Genomic DNA, 23,294 nt, shown 5'->3' on the forward strand with positions numbered 1-23,294 from the left:
ATAGAAGTTCAAATCCAGCTTCTGACACATACAGCTTCTCAAGGTCCCTGGAAAGCTAAGACTATAACTTGCAGATCTATACTGAGGATGGAGTGTTCTAACAGGTAGTTCCCTACCCCAAGCAGTCAAACACAAACAGTCCTTCAGTGAAATGCTAATGTGTGAACCCATGCTAATAATCAGGTCCTGGCTAGAAAAAAAAAAAGTCCAGGGGTGGCTAGGTGGTGCAGTGGATAGAGCACCAGCCCTGGAGTCAGGAGTACTTGAGTTCAAATCTAGCCTCAGACACTTAACACTTACTAGCTGTGTGACCCTGGGCAAGTCACTTAACCCCAATTACCTCACTTATTAAAAAAAAAAAGTCCAAAGGAAAATGTTGACACCAACATTTTCATTAAATTAATTATGCTTGATAAAGAACTGGTAGGTGCCAGGAGGCTACCTCAACAGTAAACACTAGAAGGGCAAGAGAGAAAGTGATGACCATCAATGGTGAGAGCTGCCATCAGGGAGCTGGGCCTCCTAGGGCTGCCTTCCTAGACTAGAAGTGAATGTCTTAGTGCTAGTCTTGCTCTGGGAATGGTCCACCACCACCACCACCACCACCACCTTCATAATCATCATGATGGATTAGGGAGAGTTGCTATTGCTGGACTGTACCTGTCCAGGACTAGAACATCAGACCCCAAGCTTTCTACCTCCATGATCCTATCTGGGACCAGAGCCTCAGGTACCAGTGCCCTCACCTTCATGACCTTGCTGAGGAGCAGGCTGTTGATACTGGGCCTTTTACCTTCTTGAGACTAAGACACCAGAACTATGGCCACTAGTACCCCATCTAAGACCAAGACCCTGGTCATTGAACCTAGTCTTTGATCCATCCATAAAAGTTATTTTTTGTTTGTTTGTTTGTTTGTTTTTTTGGTGAGGCAAGTGGGGTTAAGTGACTTGCCCAGGGTCACACAGCTAGTAAGTGTCAAGTGTCTGAGGTCGGATTTGAACTCAGGTCCTCCTGACTCCAGGGCCAGTGCTCTATCCACTGCACCACCTAGCTGCCCACCATCCATAAACATTATTAAATGCTTACTAAATTCCAGACACTGTGATAAGCACTGAGAATATAAAGTAAAAACAAAAAGCAAAACAAGCCTTTTCCCCCAAAGAGCTTACATTATAATGGATAATAATAATTGCTAACATTTATTTAGCACATCAGGGTTTGTACATCAATATCGATATCTCTGTATGCACACACATGTGTGTGTACATATGTATACATATGTCTATATTACACCCCCCTCCCCCCCCCCCACACATGTCTATATCATTTGATCCAACAACTCTGTGAGGTAGGTGCTATTATTTTACTCACTTGACAGATGAGGAAACAGGCCAAGAGGAACAAAGTTATTTTCCCAGGGGTCACATAGCTAGCAAATGTCTAAGTAGGCTTTATTTTCTGTAGGCCATTCTCTTTACGACAATGGCACCTAGGTATTCTATTTCCTGGTGTTGGAGATAACTACCATTTGCTATCACAGGATCCTTGATTGTGGGTGATCCGGTCAACTTTCTGCCCTATGACTAGGAAACAACCATCTCTCATCAAATGAGATAATATTTGTAAAAAGAAGTGCTTAGTACAGTGGCTGGCACAGAGTAGGTCCTGTCTAAATATTTATTCCCTTCCCTTTCCCCTCTCTCAGCCGCAAGCCTCCCAACTCCTTGTTGTTCTCTGTCCTTCTCCCTTACGCTGTGCCCTCTGAAACCCTTGGTCTATTGACAGCAAATCCCCTTTCGTTTTAGCTGTCTTCTTCTCACATTCCTTCCATTTGCTTGTGTTCCTAGACATGGTTCTCTCCAGAAGACTCTGTCTCTTTGGCTCATGTCTCCAGCACACTGGATACCGTGGGCCAGGGAAAAGGCAAAGCACACCCCTTGCTCCTCATTACTGTTTCTGGTCCCTCTCTCTGCTGCCATCCCTATTCTCCATTGAGTTTCCTCATATCCATATGGATCACTTTATACATATCTTATAGCAGTTGCCTACTGGCTCCTGTTTGCTCCAGGAATTCAGCACCTAGATCACCATTTTTCTCTTCAGCCCAGCTCCATTTCTCATACTTAGGGACTGAAGTATGAATCCTCAAACACCTTGGCCTTCTTAGTTCATCAACACATAATTCATAACTTACATTTTAATTGCCTCTCAGTCACACACCTGGCTAATTATACTTCTAATCTGTCTATCACACATAACATTTTTTTTTTTAAAGAAAAGATGAAATTCCAAAAATGTATTTGTGGAGAAGCTCGACTATAGTCATCAAATGCAGGGAATGGTTGAATTCCTTCTTGATACAAACCTGCAATTTCTCAGTGTGACTATAACTTCTTGTCCTTCCATCTGGGGCACATTCCTCCAAACTGATTCTTTTCCCTCACCAGGACCTCTACTCATTCCTCCTATTTCTCCTTTTCTTAGTCAATTGCCACTGCCCTGGCCTCAGTTTTTTCCATTGTAGTCTTGAACCTAGACCTACATGCAAATTTACTCCATTTGCTACTTTCAAATCCCTTACCCCTGCATCCTATTGACAATCAGGCTGTGCCAGATTTTAGCCCCTTGCTATTCCCACCAACAGCCTGTTGAGCACAACTAGAGAAAACTGCATAACTGTTCTACCTGGGTCTACTTAAGATCAGCCAGCTAATAAACATAACGAGTATTGTTTATACAGGATTTTAGAGTCTGGAAAACACATTATGTATGCTATCTGCCAATCCTTTTATTCTTTCCCAACTGACTCTATCATATTTCCCACAATTCTGGATTCCTTCTCTCCTTAATCCTTCTATATTTCCTTTGTTTTTTGTTTGTTTTTTTAGGACAATGAGGGTTAAGTGACTTGCCCACGGTCACACAGCTAGCAAGTTTCAATTGTCTGAAGCCAGATTTGAACTCAGGTCCTTCTGAATCCAAGGCCGATGCTTTGTTCACTGTGCCACCTAGCTGCCCCCTGTCCTTCTATATTTCTCTCAATTCCACCCCTTAGCATCTTAAGCCTTCTTCAAAGCTCAGCTACTACAATACCTTCCCCAGAAAGATCTCCTTGGACCTCTAGTTGTTAGAGAACTCTTTCTTTTCAAATTACAAAATTTATACTTATCTATTTACATGGACTCCATATGGTACAGCTCAAGTTATCTGAGGGAAGAAACTGTTTTCTTTTTTGTATTTATATTCTCAGAAACAAGCCCAGTGCCTTGCACATTGTAGGTCCTTAGTAAATGGATTGTATTGGATTGGTTATGTTTTGGGAAAGCGGGATTCCATACCAGTTTTAAAGGCAAATTATCTATATTGGACAAATTACCCATTTACTCACCATTTTAATTGTTATAAAGAAAATTAATACACACTAGGTGAGTCTATCTTAATAAATACACTCCACTCTGTGATTTAAATTATAATCTAATAATTACAAATTTTGACCTGATTTCTATTGTTCTAATCAAAACTCAAAAAACCTCCAATAACTTGAGATTGAGGTAGACTATAACAACAAGAAACAGGAGTGACCTATTTTCTTTAAAGCCCTTTGGGTCAAATTGTCAATGAAATCATCATTCATCTATCCATCCATTCCTTTGTTCATCTGGCAAACACTTATTGGGCATGTTTATATGTAAGGCACCATGATAGTATTTTGTGGGGTTACCAAAGTAAATGAAATAAAACCCCTGCCCTCAAGTAGCAACTAGTTTAGGAAGGGGAAAGAAAAGATATAAATGATTAATTACTGTTGTTGTTTGTCCTTCATTCTCGAAGAGGACCAAGGGCAATGTCACGACTCACAGTGAATCGGATTTAAATGAGGGAGGGTTGTGCAAGGTCACCAGCCTCACTCTCTCCTCCAGAGCCATCTGAGTCCTGTAACTATTGGAATGATGCCACCTGCTGGAGACTTACCGTAGAAAAGCCCTGCCATGAGGTGAAGGTCTCTGAGGGCCAGACCATGCATTTTGTCTTTGGCATCAGGAAGTGACATTTGCTTTTGGGAGGAAGAAGGCGGAGCCTGGCGCTCTGACTCACTCTCTCTTTTCCTGTGGACTCTGGCGGAGAGCGGAGCTAGAAATGCGCTCTCCCTTTAATACATAGATGAATGTAGGCCTTTCTCTCTCTCTTTACCAAATTCTTATTCTCCTTAACAAATGCTTAAAAGCCTAACTCTTGCTAAAGCTTATAATTTATTGGCGACCACTCATTAGATATTTTAGACAGACTAGCTAGAATTTTAGCTTTAACAGTCCAGTGGCAAGATATACATCAAGGGTGACTGGAGATGGCCCTGGATATTTTAAAACAATTGGGATTAAGTGACTTGCCCAGGGTCACACAGTTAGTAAGTGTCTGATGTCAAATTTGAACTCAGGCCCTCCTGACTCCTAGGGCCAGTGCTTTATCCATTGCATCACCTAGCTGCCCCATGATTTATTATAATACAAAGCAGAACGGTATATCAGGAGATGTGGTCAAAGAGATTTAAAGGAGGGAGAAATTACTTGCAGCTAAGGGAATAAGTGACAGTTTAAAAGAGAATGTGCCTCTTGAGTTGGGACTGAAGGATAGGGATAGTTCATTGGGCAGAGATGAGTGCAAGACCTTCCAGGAGAAGTGAGTGGGATGTGAGTCAAGTCATGAAGAGAAAAAAGTTTGCGATGTGATGGAGGAATGACAAAATAATCCAGTTGGTTGGAACAGTGGGTATGAGAAGGAGAGCAGGGTGAGACAAGGCTAGAAAGGTGGGTCTGGTTCATGCTATAGAAATACTTGACTGCTGGGCTAAAAAGGCTTGAATTTTATATTTTGTTGGCAGTAGGAAAGGCAGAGATCATTGAAAGGTTTGAGCAGAAGAATATCGGTAAAGACTGTGTTTTAGCAAGCTTTCCTTGGTATAGGAGTACATAATGAAGTGGAGAAGTAACTGGAGGAGGAGAGAGCCCAACTAAGAAGTTATTCCTGGTTTAGAATTAGACAAAATTGTTCCTAATTATATTCTTTATTTGCTGATTTTTCCTTTTTCCTTTTCAATACTGATAATTTCTTCTTTTTAAACAAATTAGCTAATGGTTTATTGAAGGGAGTGCTGGAGCTAGCTTGAACTGGATCCTGATGGTCACTTGTTATATTTTCAGTGTGAGCATTTACACTTCTGAAATCAACAAATGCTACAAATCAGGACTTGATTTCTTGTTTTCTTAATCTTCTAGATTCAAGAAAGTGGTGGAGAAAATGTAAATAATGCAGATTAAACCTAAAAGTGCCACACATTTTTTTCCCCCTCAGAGAGTTAATTGTTGAACATTTTCCAGTACATGCCACTATTTTTTCCTTCAAAAACTGAGCTCCTGGTTTTTATTTGCTCATTCGGTGGTTTTTTTTTTCTTTTAATTTTGTTAATTTCTTCATTGATTTTCAGGATTTCTATTTTGGTGTTTAATTTGAGTTGGGACATTGGGGAATAGAGCTGGGATGAGAATGAGAATTAAGAGGTGGTACATTAGCAAGATTTTTTTTCTTCCCTATTATGGCCTGAACCATTTCTGTGGGTGCTTATCAGTGCTACCTTCCACCCAATTTCTTTTGTGCAAAGTGCTTTGTAAACCTTAAAGTGCTATATACAGGAAGGTTGTTTCTGTTAGACAAAGACGAAGTAAAATTTTTCTGCAAAAATGTGACAGGTCTGGCATAACCAGAATTATTTTCAGCACACTGACTTAGGAAATAAAGGGTTTAATACTGACTTGACTTGAGGGTTATTTTGCCTGCCATTTCCTGCAGCCCCAGAAATACAGTTTGTTTCCTCTGTTGCTAATGTTCTTCTATCCCATACTTTCCAGCCTATTTCTTGAAATTTATATCTATTGCTCAGAAATGCCTGGTTTGCTGACAACTGATGGAGGGGAGGCAATGTCAGTGTCATGTATAGATTACTCCTAAATGAGGTGTAAATAAATGCTCAGCCCTATTAGAAGAGTCTGGCTTAATGCCTAAATACATCACAATTTTTTTTTTTGGGGAGACCATCATCTGTAGCAAACAATCTACCTTTTGAGAATGTTTATTGGAAGCCTTGAATAAGGAAAAGATTTGATTATTAGTACATCTGCTAGAAATATATTGGAGTGTGAAGAACAATACCTTTTTAAATTTATTAATTTTTCTCAATTTACACTTCCCTGCTTTGTAACATCTTCAATCCCCTTTCCTTGCAATTTCCCCCCAAAATATTACAGACATATTTTACCGGCATTCATTTTGGAATACTCTCCAATAGAATACAACCTGATACTTTATATTTGTAAATTGCTCTACAATTCACCAAGCATTTTCTTCAGAATTATTTTACATTTATTGAGAGGTACATGGTGTAATTATTGTTGTCTTTTTTTTAAATAGAGGAGAGAACTGGGTTTAACCATTTGCTGAAGGTGGAACTCACAAGACTAGCATGGGAATGATGGCAAGATTTGAACCCAGGTTTATGGGATACAAATCCAGCGCTCTTTCTACTAGGCCCTTTGCCCACCATGGGTGCCACTATAGGCATCATAAATGACTTCTGGTGGTGCTAATGAACTCATTCAACAACCTAAGTGCATGCCTGTTTGTGTATATGTATGTGTATGTGTGTGTGTATGTATGTATGGAAAGAAGCTGCCATTGGTCATGCTATTTGATCACTTTTTAAAAGTCACATCTGACTCTTTGTGATTTTATTTGGGGTTTCTTGGCAAAGATACTGGAGTGAATTGCTATTTCCTTTTCCAGCTCATTTTACAGATGAGAAAACTGAGGCAAATTGGGTTAAGTGACTTGCCCGGGGTCACCCAGCTAGTAAGTCTCTGAGTCCAGATTTGAACTGGGGAAGATGAGTGTTCCTGACTCCAGGTTGGGCACCTTATACACTGTACCACATATCTGCCATCACTGATTCTGGTTCTATGATATATTGGTACAGAATGAATTAATAACAGTCCTCATCCCTGCAATGCACATCCTCTTTTATCTTTGACATTTGGAATTCTTAGCTTCTGTCAGGTCCTACATCATTTATATAGACTTTCCTAACTTTCTTAGCATTGGTGTTCTTGTCCTCCTTAGACTACCTTATATTTAAGGTAAGGCAGTCACTGGGGAGACAGTGTGGGCAGTGAAATGGGTTGAATTCTGACTCTGACAATTAACTTATGTCACCTCCCTGGGCCTCACTTTCCCTTTCTATAAATTGAGGAAGTTGTACTAGATGACTTCGATGGACCCTTCTAGATATGTCTGTGATCCTATATTTGATGCTGCTGCTGTCCCCTGCTCCCCCCACAAAGCAGTTGAATGAAAACTTCAGGATTGAGCCTTGTTTCATTTTTACATTTGCATATTCCCAGAACCAGGAACAGTGTTTTGCACATAGTAGGTCCTTCAGAAATATTTGGTGGATTAAATTTAATTGAATGAGAAATCCTGAAAAATTAGAGGCGAGATTAACAAAATTAGAAGAAAAATCACTATTAAATTAATAAATAAAACTAGGAATTTTTTAAAAAAGGCAATAAAAGATAAACCATTAGCTAACTTTATCTAAAAAACCAAATTACTAGCATTAAAAAAGGAAAATAATTGACAAACAACGGAGAAGAAATAAAATAAATTATTAGGAACTATTTTTCCCAATAAAACTGACAATTTAGATGAAATGGATAAATATTTACAGAACTATAAACTGCCCAGATTAATAAAACAGAAAATAGAATAATAAAATTTAATCAAATTCTTAAGCATTTCCTAGAAAAGAGCCTTAGAACAAAAATCTCCAATATGCTTTTTAAAAGAAGCAATAATTTTAATTATCTCTTAAATTGCTTTTAAATTAATTTGTGGCACCCTAGGAAATTTGACAGTTTGGTCTGTCACTGGATGTTTAATATTAATACTTACCCCCCCTACTCTTTCAAAATGGTCACCATCTTTGTCAAAGTCAATCAGGTGTCCATTAAATGACCAAGTAAAGACAATGTCCAGCGAGTGGTCATGGGATACTTGGCAAGGCAGGACAATGCTTTCTCCAACAGTAACATCCATACTGGATGGTGGTACCAGAAGGCGGGTTGGATCTGGAAACAAAAAATAAAAACCAAAGAATACTGATGAGCCTGTGGAGGTCAAACACCAATGAACATTTTTTTTTTTTTAGTTTTTTTTTTTTTTTTTAGTGAGGCAATTGGGGTTAAGTGACTTGCCCAGGGTCACACAGCTAGTAAGTGTTAAGTGTCTGAGGCCGGATTTGAACTCAGGTACTCCTGACTCCAGGGCCGGTGTTCTATCCACTGTGCCACCTAGCTGCCCCCACCAATGAACATTTAAAGCAAGCCATTTTTAGAGGTCAGAAAGTGAAAAGGGTGGATTCAATTTAGTCAGTCATTTTAAACATGAAGAAATAGGAATGGTTAAGATAATAACTTTTATTTATATAGTCCTTTATGGATAACAAAACATCCTCATGGTGGGGGTAGCCGGGTGGCACAGTGGATAAAGCACCAGCCCTGGATTCAGAAGGACCTGAGTTCAATTCTGGCCTCAGACACTTGACAATTACCAGCTGTGTGACCCTGGGCAAGTCACTTAACCCCCCCCCCCCCAAAAAAAAAGTAAAACATTCTCATGTTCATCATTACTTTTTTTTCCACTCATCCTATCTGGGCCTCAGTTTCCTCATATGTAAAATGAAGGAATTGGATGAGACAACTTCTGAAATCCTTTACAACTTTAAATCTGCAATCCTACTGTGGCACAATGGAAAGCTCATTGGAATTGAAATCAGAAGACCTAAACTCAAATCATGTTTCTGGTGCTTGTTACCACTGGGCTTGTTTATTTGTAAAATGAGAGGGTCGGCTTAATGATGTTCATAGCAACCTCTTGAGGTTGGTAGCTAAGTGTTATCTCCTCCATTTCGAAAGATAAGCAGGAGGTCTGAAAAATCCCACCCAGTCAGTAAGCGACAAGAGGTCAGGCTCAAATACAGATTTTCCCTACTATACATTAGGTAAAATGCTGATTTAGGCTTAGTTATTTTTTAAAAAATTGTTTATTCATCTAGGCAATGCACTTCAGCCAATACTCATGAAGAGCAAAGTGCTGTGGGTACAAGGATAATCCTTGCCTCCAAGAACTCTGCATTCTTCTTAGAGAAGCTAGTCAGTCAGCCATTACACATGGGTTAAACAGTTACTATGTTCCAGGCACTGTGCTAAATTCTGAAGATACAAAAATAGTTAAAAGATGGTCCTGCCTTTAAGGAGTTCCTAGTCTAATGGGGGAGACAACTTGAAAACAACTAGGTACAAATGAATTCTATACTGAATATTTTGGAGAGAATCACCAGAACTGATTGAGCACTAGAATTAAGGGGGTTTAGGAAAGGCTTCCCAGAGAAGGGGAGACTTTTAGCTAGGACTTGACAAAAGCCAGGGAAGTCAGGAGGTGGAGATGAGGAGGAAGAGAATCCCCGAGACAAGCAGCAGAAAAAGCCCAGGCTTGAGAGATGGAATGTCTTATTTGGGAAATAGTAAGAAGTCAGTGGATGACAGGTATATAGTTGGGGATGGAGATTATAAACATGTTAAAATATGTTGTATAAAGCAAATACAGAGTAAGGTTTTTAGTGAGGTGGGGCACTAGCAATTGGGAAGGGTGAGGGTTTCAAAAATAAAACTGCATTCAGTGCCTACTAGGGTCAGTGCTGTGGGGATATTTTTTGGGAGAGAAATTTGACACAATGAGTTCACTTATTTATAGAGTTCCCTACTGAGGAAATTCCTTACTCTAATACAGATCTGCAAATACTCTGTTATTTAGGTTTTTTTTGTTTTTGTTTTTGTTTTTTTTGGTGAGGCAATTGGGGTTAAGTGACTTCTTGCCTAGGTTCCCACAGCTAGTAAGTGTTAAGTGTCTGAGGTCACATTTGAACTCAGGTCCTCCTGAATCCAGGGCTGGTACTCTATCCACTGCACCACCTAGCTGCCCCTGTTATTTAGTCTTAAAGAGTCTTGTCTGGGGTTCGCAGTCAAAATGTGTTAGAGGGCAGACCCAGGTCACCCTCTCTTGAGGACTTGATCCTAGGCCTATTCTTTAACTGGTTGCCTCTTGCATTGTGGGGGATACAATGATGAGTAAAACCTGCCTTCAAAGAGCTTACCATTTTCTTGTTGTTCACCCTTCATTTTTGAAGAGGCCCAATGACATCATGGGGCGCTGTCTTGACTTGCTTGTGAATTGGATTTAAGTGAGTCAGAGTTGCACAAAGTCATCAACCTCACTCTGTCTTCCAGAACCAATGAAGTCCAGTGGCAAGACAAAAGTCAAGATGACTGGCAATGGTCTAGGATTCAGTGGATGATCTTGGTGTCTGGTGTCTGACCAAGCTCCAGTCCTTGACCTGACCTAGCCCATCTTCTGAGAAGGTTTTGCTGGGGGTGTGGCTGCTATGCATGCTACAGCTTCTTGGGAACCACAAATGAGAGCTGGATGAAGATGGATGAGCAGCTCTGAAAAGGACTTAGCAAGTCCCCACACCAAAGATGCCAGTCCTCCCTAACCACCCCATACAACCCTTGAAATCTAGTAGAGAACAGCTAAATATACTTTGGCTCTTTTGTAAAAATGGAGGTAACTGATGAACAACATGAGGATTGAAGTGGGGGTGCTTTTAGGGACTATTGGATGAGCCAAGTTGAATATAGGATGAGTACCTGACAGTCTCCCTGCATTGGAGTCATGGTGGACTATATCTAAGATATAGAATTTTGAAGCTTAGGATCATAGGCTCCGGAGGTGGAAGCCCCTTAGAAATTGCCTAGCTTTGTAGAAATACAGGCTTAAAATTTACACCAGAAATACAGCTAGGTCATAGGGTAACCGATTTAGAGCTAGAAGAGATCTCTAGTCCAAACCTTCTTTTACAGAGGGTCCCAGGAGAACGTGACCAAAGTCATACTGGTAATACATGGCAACATTGGGATTGGAACCCTGGCACTTTGTAGAATATTCTGACTGCAGAGACAATCATCTTTCCACTGTATTACATACTACATCATAACACAAATATTTTATTTATCTGAGAAGGTGGTAGTAAAAAAATAATACTATTCTAAGCAAAATCTTGAAATAAAAATGACTCTTGCTCATTTCCTCAATACGCTTCCCACTCACTGACCAAACATTTCTCAAGTACTTATTATGTGTGTAGTAATGTGCTGAATTTCAGCAGGGATAGAAAGGAAGGAAGGGAGAGTGTATGCCTTCAAGGAGCTTATCATCTAAGTCAGAAAGCTTAGGCTCAGCTGGAGACCAATTGCAAGGTTCTATACGAAAAAGGAAATAAATAGTTTGGCAGAGAAGAGATAGTGAGGGGAAAGCTGGCTTCAGAGAAAGATGATCATAGAGGTGAAGCTGGTCAGAGTCTGCTGTAATAGCGATGAAATCACTGCAGCAGACAGTTTGCAAGCAGAGATGATTTCACGCCTATAAAAACTGGCTCTATGGACTTTCAGCTGAAATATAAAAAATCGTGGGTGAAAAGTAAAAAATCCAGTGTCAGCTCTTAAAAAATGTTTTGTTTTCTTGCATGAGGACAGAGATAGAAGTGGGGAATAGCGTGCTAATACCCCCCTCCAATCCCAGGGTAATTGGTGCCTGAAGCTTACCCCTGAAGCTGGCTTTTTCTTAGGGAAACAACATTCATTTTTTTTTTTCACTTTTAGGATAGAGGCTCTGTTCTGATTGTTGCAGAAGCTCTGGATTCCTTAATAAAAGACATACCTTGAGGATAAGGGCTATTTGCTCTTTGTCTTTGTAGTTTCTGTACTCAGTTGCCTGACATACAGCAGTTGCTTAATAATTGTGTACTGGATGGAAAGAAAAGAATGTTCTTCAGCATAGGGAGTGTACAGGCCAGTATTGGCTAACAAATTCACTGAGGCCTTCTTATGGAATTTATACACATAGTTATTAAGCAGTATGAACTAATCCACAAGCATTTATTAAACTCTTACTGTGTGCCAGACAGTGTGCGAGGCCTTAGAAATAGAAAGACAAAAGTGAAGCTTTTTTTTTTCTACGAGGGAAGACAACATGTTTACATATATGGGCATATACAAAATAAATACAATGTGACTTCTGGGGAAGGGTAGCACCAGCTACAGGAAGGACTAAAAGCATCTTGTAGAAGGAGATGTCTCATCTGGGTCTTAAAAACTAGGGGTTTTAAGAGAGGAAATTGAGGAAGAAATGTACAGTTATTTCTTTCACATGGTGGGCGTAAGGGGAACATTGTCCCCAGATCTGGAAAATCTGTGAAAAATTGTTTTGGCCTTCCCTTCATACCAGAGCAGAAGTCTGAATTATTGTGGTATTAAAAGATAAAATATGTTGATGTTATAGCTATATGATACTATACATAAATTTTGTGCATTTCTGAGTTTCTAAACATTCTCTCTGTTGTCTGCTGGCCTTCACGTGTCATCTATAGCTTATGCCAAACTTCCCCCCAAATTCCTATTTAATTTCTTATGCCAACCTGCAATATATGGAAACTTTGATGGGGAAAGTCATGGTGTGGAAGGAATAACTGTATTCCAGGCATGGGGGATTATGGGCAAAATTCATGGAGAAAGTAGATGGGGTATTGGGTGTGAAGAGCAGTGAAAAGACCATTTTGACTGGACTGTTGAGAGAATGAAAGGGAGTAATAATGTAAATAAAGATAATTAATAATAACATAAATAAAGATAATAAATAAATTATAAATAAAAAATAATATAAATAAAATAAAGGCTGAAAAGATAGGTTGGGGCCAGGTTGCAAAGGCCTTTAAATACCAAACAGCAGAGTTTATATTTAATAGTAGAAGCCACTGGTATTTGAGTTGGGGAGAGGGATGCTTTAGAAAAATCATTTTGGCAACTGCATGGTAGGATTGGATAGGAGAGACTTGTGAAGGGAGACCAAGTAGAAGGCAATACAATAATGATGAGGTGATGAGGAAGGAAACAAGCTGAAGGTGTTTTGTAGATACCTGCCAGGCCTCCTTGGAATCAGAGGCAATTAGGCCAAAAAAGGCCCAAACTCTGGCAGCTATGTGGCTTTGCTCAATCTTATTTATTCAGTACTCCTGGTTCCAGTGTCATGAATTTGGATGCTTTTTCGTAGGAGAGATTTCAATGCAAATATCCACACACAAATAACCAGATGGCTTCTTACGGAAACAGAAATGGTTCCTTCTTTTTGTTTTAATTTCTCAGGATTAAAAGGAGTTTATATTTCCTGCCTCGGCAGTGGACAGTTGCTCCTGCTATTGTTTGGTGTCTGGAACTCTCCAAGGTAATTAGAACTCAAGATGTGTCTTGGTGCTTGGATTTACTGGTAGTTCAACAGTAATAATAAAAAGGGTGGATGACACTACAAGTTTTCCTGCTCGAGGTCAGCTCATCCTGCAGAAATTCAGCAGTTCTTAGCACTGGGGTGGGGGAATTGAAGGAATCAGAATTTCTGCTGAGTGTTTAACTAATCCCGGAGTTCAATAATAGGTCATTTTATTTTATTTCTTTTTGCAATACAGTCTTCCATAAGATTAACAGAAGACAAATGTTAATTGTTTTTGTTTTTACTCATCAATCGTGTCAATTCAGGAAAGGAGTTAATTACAAACAAACTATTAATGCTCAAATCAATTACATGGATTCCAATTATTAACAAGGAAAGAGTCCTGAATCTGGAGTCAAGGTGCTTGGATTTAAATGCTGCCTTTGGGCCCAAGGTGGTGATAAACTCTTGCAAGTCCTGCTACTAGAGGAGGCTGTTGGGCAAAGGATTGTGGGAGCATAGATGGAAAGCTGGAAGGGTCTTAGAAGTCATTTACTCCAACTCCCTCATTTTACAAAGGAAGAAACTGAGTCCCAGAGAAGTGAAGTGACTTGCCCAAGGTCACACAGGCAGGTCATGGCTGACCTGAAATCAGGTTCCATGATGCCAAGGTCAATGTTTTTCTATAGTATTATATTCTCTCCATGCAACTATGGAAAAAAATCATTTTTCAGCGTCAGGATTCTAGGTTCAAAATCTGCATTAGTTCTTTGAAAAACAGTATTAGAGATGGAAGGAATCTTAATGATCATCTAGCCCTACTCCCTCTGGGAAGACTAGGGAATTTGAGAGGGAAAGTGACTTGCCAAGGAAGGGAAGAAAGAAGGAAACAAACATTTATTAAATATCTTTTATGTACCAGGCACTGTGCTGAACACCTTATAAATATTATCTCATTTGGTCCCTCAACAACCCTGGGAGGTAGGTGATATTATTATCCTTATTTCACAGCTTAGGAAACTGAGGCAGATAGCAGTTTAATAATTTTTTTTAACTTTTTTTGGGGGGGGTGGGCAATGAGGGTTAAGTGACTTGCCCAGGGTCACACAGCTAGTAAGTGTCTGAGGTCGGCTTTGAACTCAGGTCCTCCTGAATCCAGGGCCATTGCTCTATGCACTGTGCCTCCTAGCTGCCCTATTATTATTATTTTGTGTGTGTGTGAGGCAATTGGGGTTAAGTGACTTGCCCAGGGTCACACAGCTAGTAAGTGTTAAGTGTCTGAGGCCGGATTTGAACTCAGGTCCTCCTGACTCCAGGGCCAATGCTCTATCCACTGTGCCACCTAGCTGCCCATGCAGTTTAATAATAATAACAACAACAACAATAACCATAGCAATGACAATAATAACTAACATTTATAATGAGCGCACTATGTGCCAGGGACTGTATGAAGTGCTTTACAATTTCTTGTTTAATACTCAAAACAACCCTGGGAAGTAGGTGTTACCATCATCCCCATTTTGCAGATGAGGAAACTGAAGAAAACAGAGGTCCTATGGTCACATGACTAGTAAGTGTGTAAGGCTTGGATTGAACTATTGTCCTCCTGACTCTAAGCCCAGTACTTTAGCCACTGAGTCACATAGCTGTCTCTAACATAGGTAGTAAATAGGAGGGACCTGATTTAAACCTAACTCTCCTGTTTCCTAGTCTAATCTTTCTTTTACTCTATGGAACTGATTCACAAGGATGCTTAATTCCTGGCTGTTAACAACAATCTGACAAGAAATGGATTCAGCGTAGGTCTATCCTTTCCATTTGTAGCATGCAGAGTTGTCTCTTTCTCAGCATGGTTCATTGGTGGGGTAGCACCAGTCATAGCCTTATTGGAGGTTTCTTATTAAAAGGACTTCATTTTTTTTTAAAAAGATGTCTATTGAAACAAGGTGAATTTGTTATCAACTGGAAGCTATTTTGGGGGTTCACAGGCAGCTAGTCTCAAAGGATACAGTGCAGATTGTAGAGAAAGCAATTTCCCTTGGAATGAGGAGCCTTTTCTGTTAAGTACCCAACATATCACAATGAGGTATTAAGTCATACCATAATGTTTTCCTTTTCTTGAAAAATGATGGCATGATGATTTTGTAAACAGTACTAAAATGTGTGTGATTTGATTGCATTTTACTAATGAGGACCACAAAGGTAGGCATCTCATAGGACCATGAACCAGTAGAGGTTGAAGGGGGTTTAGAAATCATCCCACCCAATTCTCTCATTTTATCAATGAGGGGATGGGGGTCACAGAGAGGGCAGATGACTTGCTCAAGTTCTCACAGTAAGCAGTAGATCTAGGATTCAGATCTGGTCCTCTGATTCCAAGTCATTCTTCTTCCCACTATACCATGCTGACTTTCTTTTTTTTTTTTTTTGGTGAGGCAATTGGGGTTAAGTGACTTGCCCAGGGTCACACAGCTAGTAAGTGTCAAGTGTCTGAGGCCGGATTTGAACTCAGGTACTCCTGAATCTAGGGCTGGTGCTTTATCCACTACGCCATCTAGCTGCCCCACCATGCTGACTTTCTACTATAAATAGCTAATTAAAATACCTCTTTACATTACCCAAGGAGTGTTATGTCAGAATTATAGATGTTCTTGTGAATATAGCCAGGTCCTAGGTTCCAATAAAGGGCTTATATGTGTGTGGTGGTGGTTACCATTATATTTATGATAGCAGAGAAGTAATGAGCTGAAGCAAAATGTTCTCATATACAAATGTACAAGATAGGGAGGAGTGGACATTGTGCTCCTGAGGCCAAATATGGATGGGAAGAAAGAGCATGATGCAGGGAAAGAGAACTGGATTTTGAGTAAGAAAACCTGGACTTTAATCCTCTCTCTTACTATTTGTTGGACCTTTGCTAAGTCATTTTGCTTCTCTGGGCTTCAGTTTCCCCACCTATAAAACAAGGGGGTTGGATTAAATTACCTTGTAAATCCCTTCCAGTTAGGGCCCTGTGATCCTAGAAGTTCCTCTTAGGAGAGGAATCATTGGATCACAGATGGAGAAAGGAAAGAAACCCCAAAAGTCATCAAGTTCAACTCTCATTTTACAGATGAGGAAACTGATGTCTGGAGAAGAGATCTGTCCTCTGTCAAACCCCTACTATATGGCTGAAGTGGGATTTGAACTCAGGTCTCTCTGATTCCCAGTCTAGCATTCTATGACTACTACATGATCTTATTGGAGAGAGGGATTGGAGCCCACAGGAGCAGCTATAAAGTGGATAAAGCACTGGCCCTACATTCAGGAGGACCTGAGTTCAAATCCAGCCTCAGACACTTGACACTTACTAGCTGTGTGATCCTGGGCAAGTCACTTAACCCTCATTGCCCTGACAAAAAATAAAAAATAAAATAATAATAATAATAATAAAATAATATGCCCACAACCTAACCTTGGTAAGGCTTGGGAAGTAGAGTAGATCTCCCTCAATCAACTGTCATAATATTTTAAAATTCTCCATTAGTAACTTATTCTTCACATTTTCATTCATAGGCTCTTCTGATAGTCTTCTTGGAAGGAAAATACCTCTGATGTTATCTATCAGCTAACACCTTGGTGGGTATTAGACTGAGAGGAAGAGCCTCTAGTTATGGGATTCAGGGTAGGTGGTGAGAGAAGGAATAAAAGAGAGTAAAGAATGAGTATGGCATGGGATTGTCAATGTAATGGGCCCAGAACTGAATAGGAGATCGAAAGTAAGATGTAGTGAATTTGGAAAATGGGACAGCAGTTCAAATAATTGTAGGCTGATCCCTGAAAGACAATTCCATCTTTTTAACACCAAAATTCTTCTGGTAATACGATAGCTGTGAATCAGGGACTGGCACAATCTCTAAAGAATTAATTTTTTTTTGGCTAGACCAAAAGACAATGGAAAGACAGATCTGGAGGGTAGGTAGGTTATTGCCAACAAAGATTTCTATGAAAGAAAAGCCTATAAGATATCAATCAGTAGATGTATATTAGAAAAGGAATTGAGCTAGTCATGTAGTGAGAGCAGCAGATAGAGGTAATTAGCTTAAGTATTAAAATGGTATCACATTACAATAGTATCATAGCATCATAGATCTAGCTTGATGGCACAGTGGATAGACTGTTAGATATAGAATGAGGAAGACCTGAATTCAGTTCTGGCCTTAGTCACTTACTAGCTGATCAAGTCACTTAACCTATATCTACCTTATTTTCCTCATCTGTAAAGTGGGGATAATAATAGCACATATCTCTCATGAATGTTGTATCAAATGAGATGATAATTGTAAAACAATTAGCACAATGCCTGGCACATAGTAAGTGAAATATAAACAGGTATAACTAATATTTTTTAAAATTATAATATAATTATTTCAGAGGACATCTAGTCCAAACCCTTTGCATCAATCAATAAGCACTTATTAAGTAACTATTATTTGCCAGGCACCATAGTAAGTACTGACAATATAACAAGGTGAAACAGTCATTGCCCACAAGGACTTTACCTTCTATCAATGGTGACAACACATCTATGTATATGTATGTACGTATGCATGTATATATGTATGTATGTATGCATGTATGTATGTATGTATCCATTCATCCACCCATTTCTATATCCATCTCTATCTCTTTATCCATGTCTATCTTTCTATCTCTTTCTATCTCCATATATCTCTATCTCTTTATCTATCTCCTATATTTTTTTTTTAGTGAGGCAATTGGGGTTAAGTGACTTGCCCAGGATCACACAGCTAGTAAGTGTTAAGTGTCTGAGACCGGATTTGAACTCAGGTCCTCCTGACTCCAGGGCTGGTGCTCTATCCACTGTACCACCTAGTTGCCCCTCTATCTCCTATATTAATGTTAAAAGACCTAGAAAATTCTGTTCAGCATGTTAAATGTATTACCCTTGGAGGACTTAGGGGGAAACATAGATAAGATTTACATAACATAAAAAAGTGCAAATGATTTGTAATCTTCATGGTTGCAGAACACCTACATCAATTAAAAATATGGATCCATAGAAGCAAAATGAACATGAATGTCAATCATAGAGCCCCACATTCTTAAAAAAAAATCAAAATTGCAGTTAACTGAAAGATAATGGGAAGACTCATGGCAGTTGCAGCATAGTGCAAATGAGGATTTAAATGCAAAAAGTGGAATAACAGATATCATCAAGGACATGGAAGGGAGGAAGAGCAGTCATGAGGGAAGAGCAAGGGATAACAAATAGACAATGCATGTTGTAAAAGTATCTGTGAATTATTTAAAAGAGCACAGGAAGGTCTCCAATGCATTGGGTAGACTGGAATTTTTATGGAAAGGCATAGATGAGAGTTGCTCAGCATGAGAAAACATATGTGATGGAGTGCAGTGATGGAGGGGCACCCACACCCATGAAATATCATGGATATTTCATAGCAGGTTTAAGGAAGGACATTATAACCATTTGAACTGTATCCCACTTTACTGGGAAGTATTTAAATAGAAGTGGGTGATCTGTCAGAAATATTGTGGAAGATTCCCCAAATGGGTGAAAAGTTGGATGAGATATAACATTTAGAGTCACAATTCCATGATCCTAAGATACATTTTTATAAAGCCTTCATTGATTGTTCAAGTCCTCAATTTATCATTCTATCACCTAACTTCTTGGGATGCTTACTGTCTATATTGTTCCTTACACACTTGGCATAGGCTACCATGGATTTAAAAAAAAAATGATAATATGCTTTCTCTCTGGCTTGACTGAAGGCAGTTCAAATTCATAAAGCCATTTTATTTCCATTTCTATCATCAAGAACAAAGCCCTATACTTAGTAGGTCCTTGACATTTTTTTTCAATGATAATTTGTTAAAGACAGGACTGGCTGATGAGGATTTTAGATATACCTTGGAGGTATTGGGATACAGACTGTACTATAGTACTGGTCTTCTTATTTACTCCAGATTTTTCATAAAACATTGAAAAAGAGCCACCAAAAGATTAACTTGGCATTAGGTAAGCTCTGGCTCTCCATCTGTGCCCATTAATTACTTTCCCCCTGAAGTTACCATTGGGGGATTTTTTGCTCCCTAAAATGTGATATTTAAAAGCATGCATCACATAAAAGAAAGATAAAAAAGCTGGATGGCATTAGCCTCTAGAAAATACACAATTTGGTATTTTTTTTAAAGTTTACATTTCTAATTAAATGGGGGAGAGAACTAAAAAAAGGAATTCAGTATTCATCCTACTTAAATTATGGAACTAATTATCACCTGAAGTAATACATCATTAACAAGAAATATAAATTCAATTCTTTGCTACTATCTCAGGGACAGTTGCTTATGTGCTATAGTCAAGGATTTGGCACAAAGAAATTGAGTTCTCTGAAAGTTGGACCAGTCCAGTTGGCATATGTTCACACATAAGCAAAAATATGCACCATCTAAAGTGGTGAAAGGAAATTCTGTCCACTTTGCAATGCACATTCGTGAGTTCCTTAGCACTTCTGTCTTTTTGGAAAGCAAACACTTTCCAAGTGGCTGACTTCCACACATTGTTAAGTGAGTAAAGCAGAGCCATGCCAACACCAACTGATGTTCACAGGAACAAAGAAAGTATTATAGATGTTATCCCCATTTATTCATTCAAATGAAGGCGCCAATGATTGTATTTGGGGATAAACAAATTCATGAATGTACTTGTCTCCTTGTTCCTGGTATCTCAGCCATTCTAGACTATCCTAAACACTAGTATCAGAGTAGTATTATTATCTTACAGTCCTCATGACACCTTCCTAGTCCAGTTCAGCCTGCTCTTCAAGGCCATACATGATATTGAAGTATCTTCAAGCCATTTTTCCATTCTTATTTCATGGAATCATGGCTCTAGAAGGGACTTCAGAGGCTTTCTTGTCCTATTCTTCATTTTACAGCTGAGGAAAGTGAAACTCAAGGAAGTTGCCATGAGAATGCTCACTCATTAAGAGTCTAGATTGTTTCATTGTATTTGTATTCTAAGTGTCTGATTATCTTTTAAGATAACTCCATTTTCTATCAGCAGTTCTGCTTGGTTTTGACTTAGGGAACATCATGTTCCCATGTCAGTTACCCTCTGGTCCTCCCCCCACCTCATCTTTTCAGCTTTTGTGTATTGTCTTCTGCAGTTAGATTGTAAGCTTTTTGAGGGCAGGTACTGTCTTTCTTTTTCTTATTTGTATCCTCAGCACTTAGCACAATGCCTGGCACATAGTAGATAATTAATAAATTTTATTGAATTGAATTGACTAGTGCCTAACACAAAGTTTGGCAGAAAGCAGTACTTAATAAATGCTTATTGATTGATAGATTACCCAAGGTCATACATACAGTAAGTATCAGAGCTAAGTTTTAAACCCAGACCCTATAATGTTACAGGCTTTCTATATTATATCATATACTCTCGATTATATTATCTACTATAATCCAACCAAAATTTTAGATCCTATACAATATACTACTCCATGTTATATACTAAGCCAAATCAAACTGGACTACTTATCATTCCCTGAATACACCCCATGCTTTCTGGCCTCTTTGTCCATATTTTTCAACTATTTAGTTCTCCATTTTAGCCTAATAGAATTTGAGCCGTCTTTTAAGGCCCAATTCCTTTTCTTTTTTTTTTTTTTTAAGATTTTTTTTCTTTTTTTTTGTTGAAGCAATTGGGGTTAAGTGACTTGCCCAGAGTCACACAGCTAGTAAGTGTCAAGTGTCTGGGGTTGGATTTGAACTCAGGTCCTCCTGACTCCAGGGCCGGTGCTCTATCCACTGTGCCACCTACCTGCCCCCTAAGGCCCAGTTTCAATGCCAACCCTTCTATGAAGTTCCCTGACTCATCCAAATGGAAATGGTCTTGTAACTCCTTATATGTCTTGTAACACTTTTAGATCTTTCCTACAAATGTACTGTATTTGATGTTATAGTATTGCTTTTGTACAAATGCCTTCTTTCCTTTACTAGGATGTAGCTCTCTAAGGGCAGAAACTTTGGCTAACTCATCTCTTTATCCCCAAATGCTTAGCAGGCTATCTTGTTTGAATGTAGTAGATGCCTGATAAATGTTTATGAATATCATTGGGTTGAGTATCCCTGCCTATACCTTAAGTAAATTAATGACTTTCTAGTTAACCTAAAAGCTTAATTTGATTCTTGTTTATCTAAAAGTTTGGTTTCAAACCATTGCAACAACAACAAGAATTGTTGTAGTCTTTTCTCTGAAGCAATTTCCCTAACCATTGCTCATTGATTGGAGTCCCCAGAGGCTTGGTTGCATACTTCCCCTCTCAGGATGCTAGAGATAATCTTGATTGGCTGGGTTTCTAGTACTATGACCCTAATAACTCCAACCAGTGTTATTCTTATGGATAATCAGTCAGTCTTAATCAACTTTTTTTTTTTAAAGCAAAGATATGTACTGAAAGGGTGTAGCAATAACAGAAGTTAGAAACATTCTCCCAAACCCCACCCCACCCATAAGCACACAGAAGTCCCTGGGCTCAAAGTTAAAGTACAAATTTAGTAAAGAGCATTTATAGAAGATACATGTGATAGTGGGACAACTTTTGCTTTCTGGATGGTCATTCTGTCATTACGGAATCCTTCTGAAGGTCCCCTTGGGTAAAGCGCTCTTCTGCATTATGAGGATCAATTCCTCCCTACAGTTCAGAGCCAGCATTTCTTTTTTAGTATAAGGGATCACACTCCTTGAAGCTGTTTCCTCCCTCTGGGGTTCACTGTATTTGTCTGTGTTTCAGTTTGTCCTTGATGTGTCTCTCTTTACTCTAGGCTAGATAGATTGTCTGCTATTTGGTCTAGTTTCTTCAATAACATGGTCAGTGTGTTTATGTTGGGGAGAGTAGAGCATGACTTCTGGTCTTACTCCTTACCCTTATGATTCTCTGGTACAGGTGAAAGGATATAAGCCCTCCAGGTGATTCCAACTCTGTAGTCTTTCACTGATGGGCTGGCACACCATTGAACTGAGTAACTGTTGAAATTCTTCACTATTTAAAAACCTCCGGGGAAGGTTAGCTTGTTTGATTAACCAATCAGACTATTCCCTACTTGATCCAATTAAAGTGGAGTTTGCCTGCAACAAAGTGCTCAGAGACAGTCTTGTTTACATATTTTTAAAAAACCTAATCATGTCTGTTGATTGATTAAGGTGGTGGTGTTGAACCTCCTACCTTAAATGATCACTTTTAAATGCAACCGTGTGTTAAAGTTCATGGCTTTCATTTTATACCAGTGAGCCAAGATCAGTCAATATATTCATCAACTGCCTCCTCTCAAAATTGAAGCATGACTTTTGAAAAAAATTTCCAAAAAAGTAACCAGCACTGTTACCGACTTTCTTTACTATGCCACAAAAACCTCTCCATCCTGAAAATTTACTCCACCTTTGAACTTCTCATCTTGGAAATATATTCTTCTCATGAGGCCCTTTCCTCTGATTTGCTGACTCCTCTCAGAACCTTAACTTCAGGGAAACAAGCAAGCCACATCTTTTAGTTAAAATTGCAATGTTCTCAAAAAGTGTGTTCAACATAATACCTGAAATCTGGATAGTTGCTGTGAATTATCTTTAATACTGTATCTGAAAATTCCTGACTGTTTGACCTCTTATAGGCAAAACATACAATAACTGATTTTTTCCCCCTTTCCAATTGGAAATCTGGCACCATGCAGATATTGCCCTAATTTGCAGCTATTTCATAAATTATTATTACTATTTGGGGATTAGATGAATACATGTGATTTTGTCAGCACTGTTCTTGTTCATGCTATTATTCTGATGATAAAA

General features: G+C 39.0%; 1 protein-coding gene across 6 annotated transcripts in view; it reads right to left on the minus strand.

Moving 5' to 3' along the window:
* Nucleotides 1-23,294, minus strand: part of CNTN4 (contactin 4) — a 1,173,040-nt gene that overhangs the window by 35,342 nt on the left and 1,114,404 nt on the right. For all 6 annotated transcript variants that reach the window (XM_043978091.1, XM_043978085.1, XM_043978087.1 and 3 more), the window contains one exon: nt 8,000-8,175. In XM_043978091.1, the coding sequence (XP_043834026.1) occupies nt 8,000-8,175 (176 nt within the window). The remainder of the gene's footprint in view (nt 1-7,999; nt 8,176-23,294) is intronic.

Source organism: Dromiciops gliroides, chromosome 1 (genome assembly GCF_019393635.1).
Source record: "Dromiciops gliroides isolate mDroGli1 chromosome 1, mDroGli1.pri, whole genome shotgun sequence".
Classification (NCBI taxonomy): Eukaryota; Metazoa; Chordata; class Mammalia; order Microbiotheria; family Microbiotheriidae; genus Dromiciops; species Dromiciops gliroides.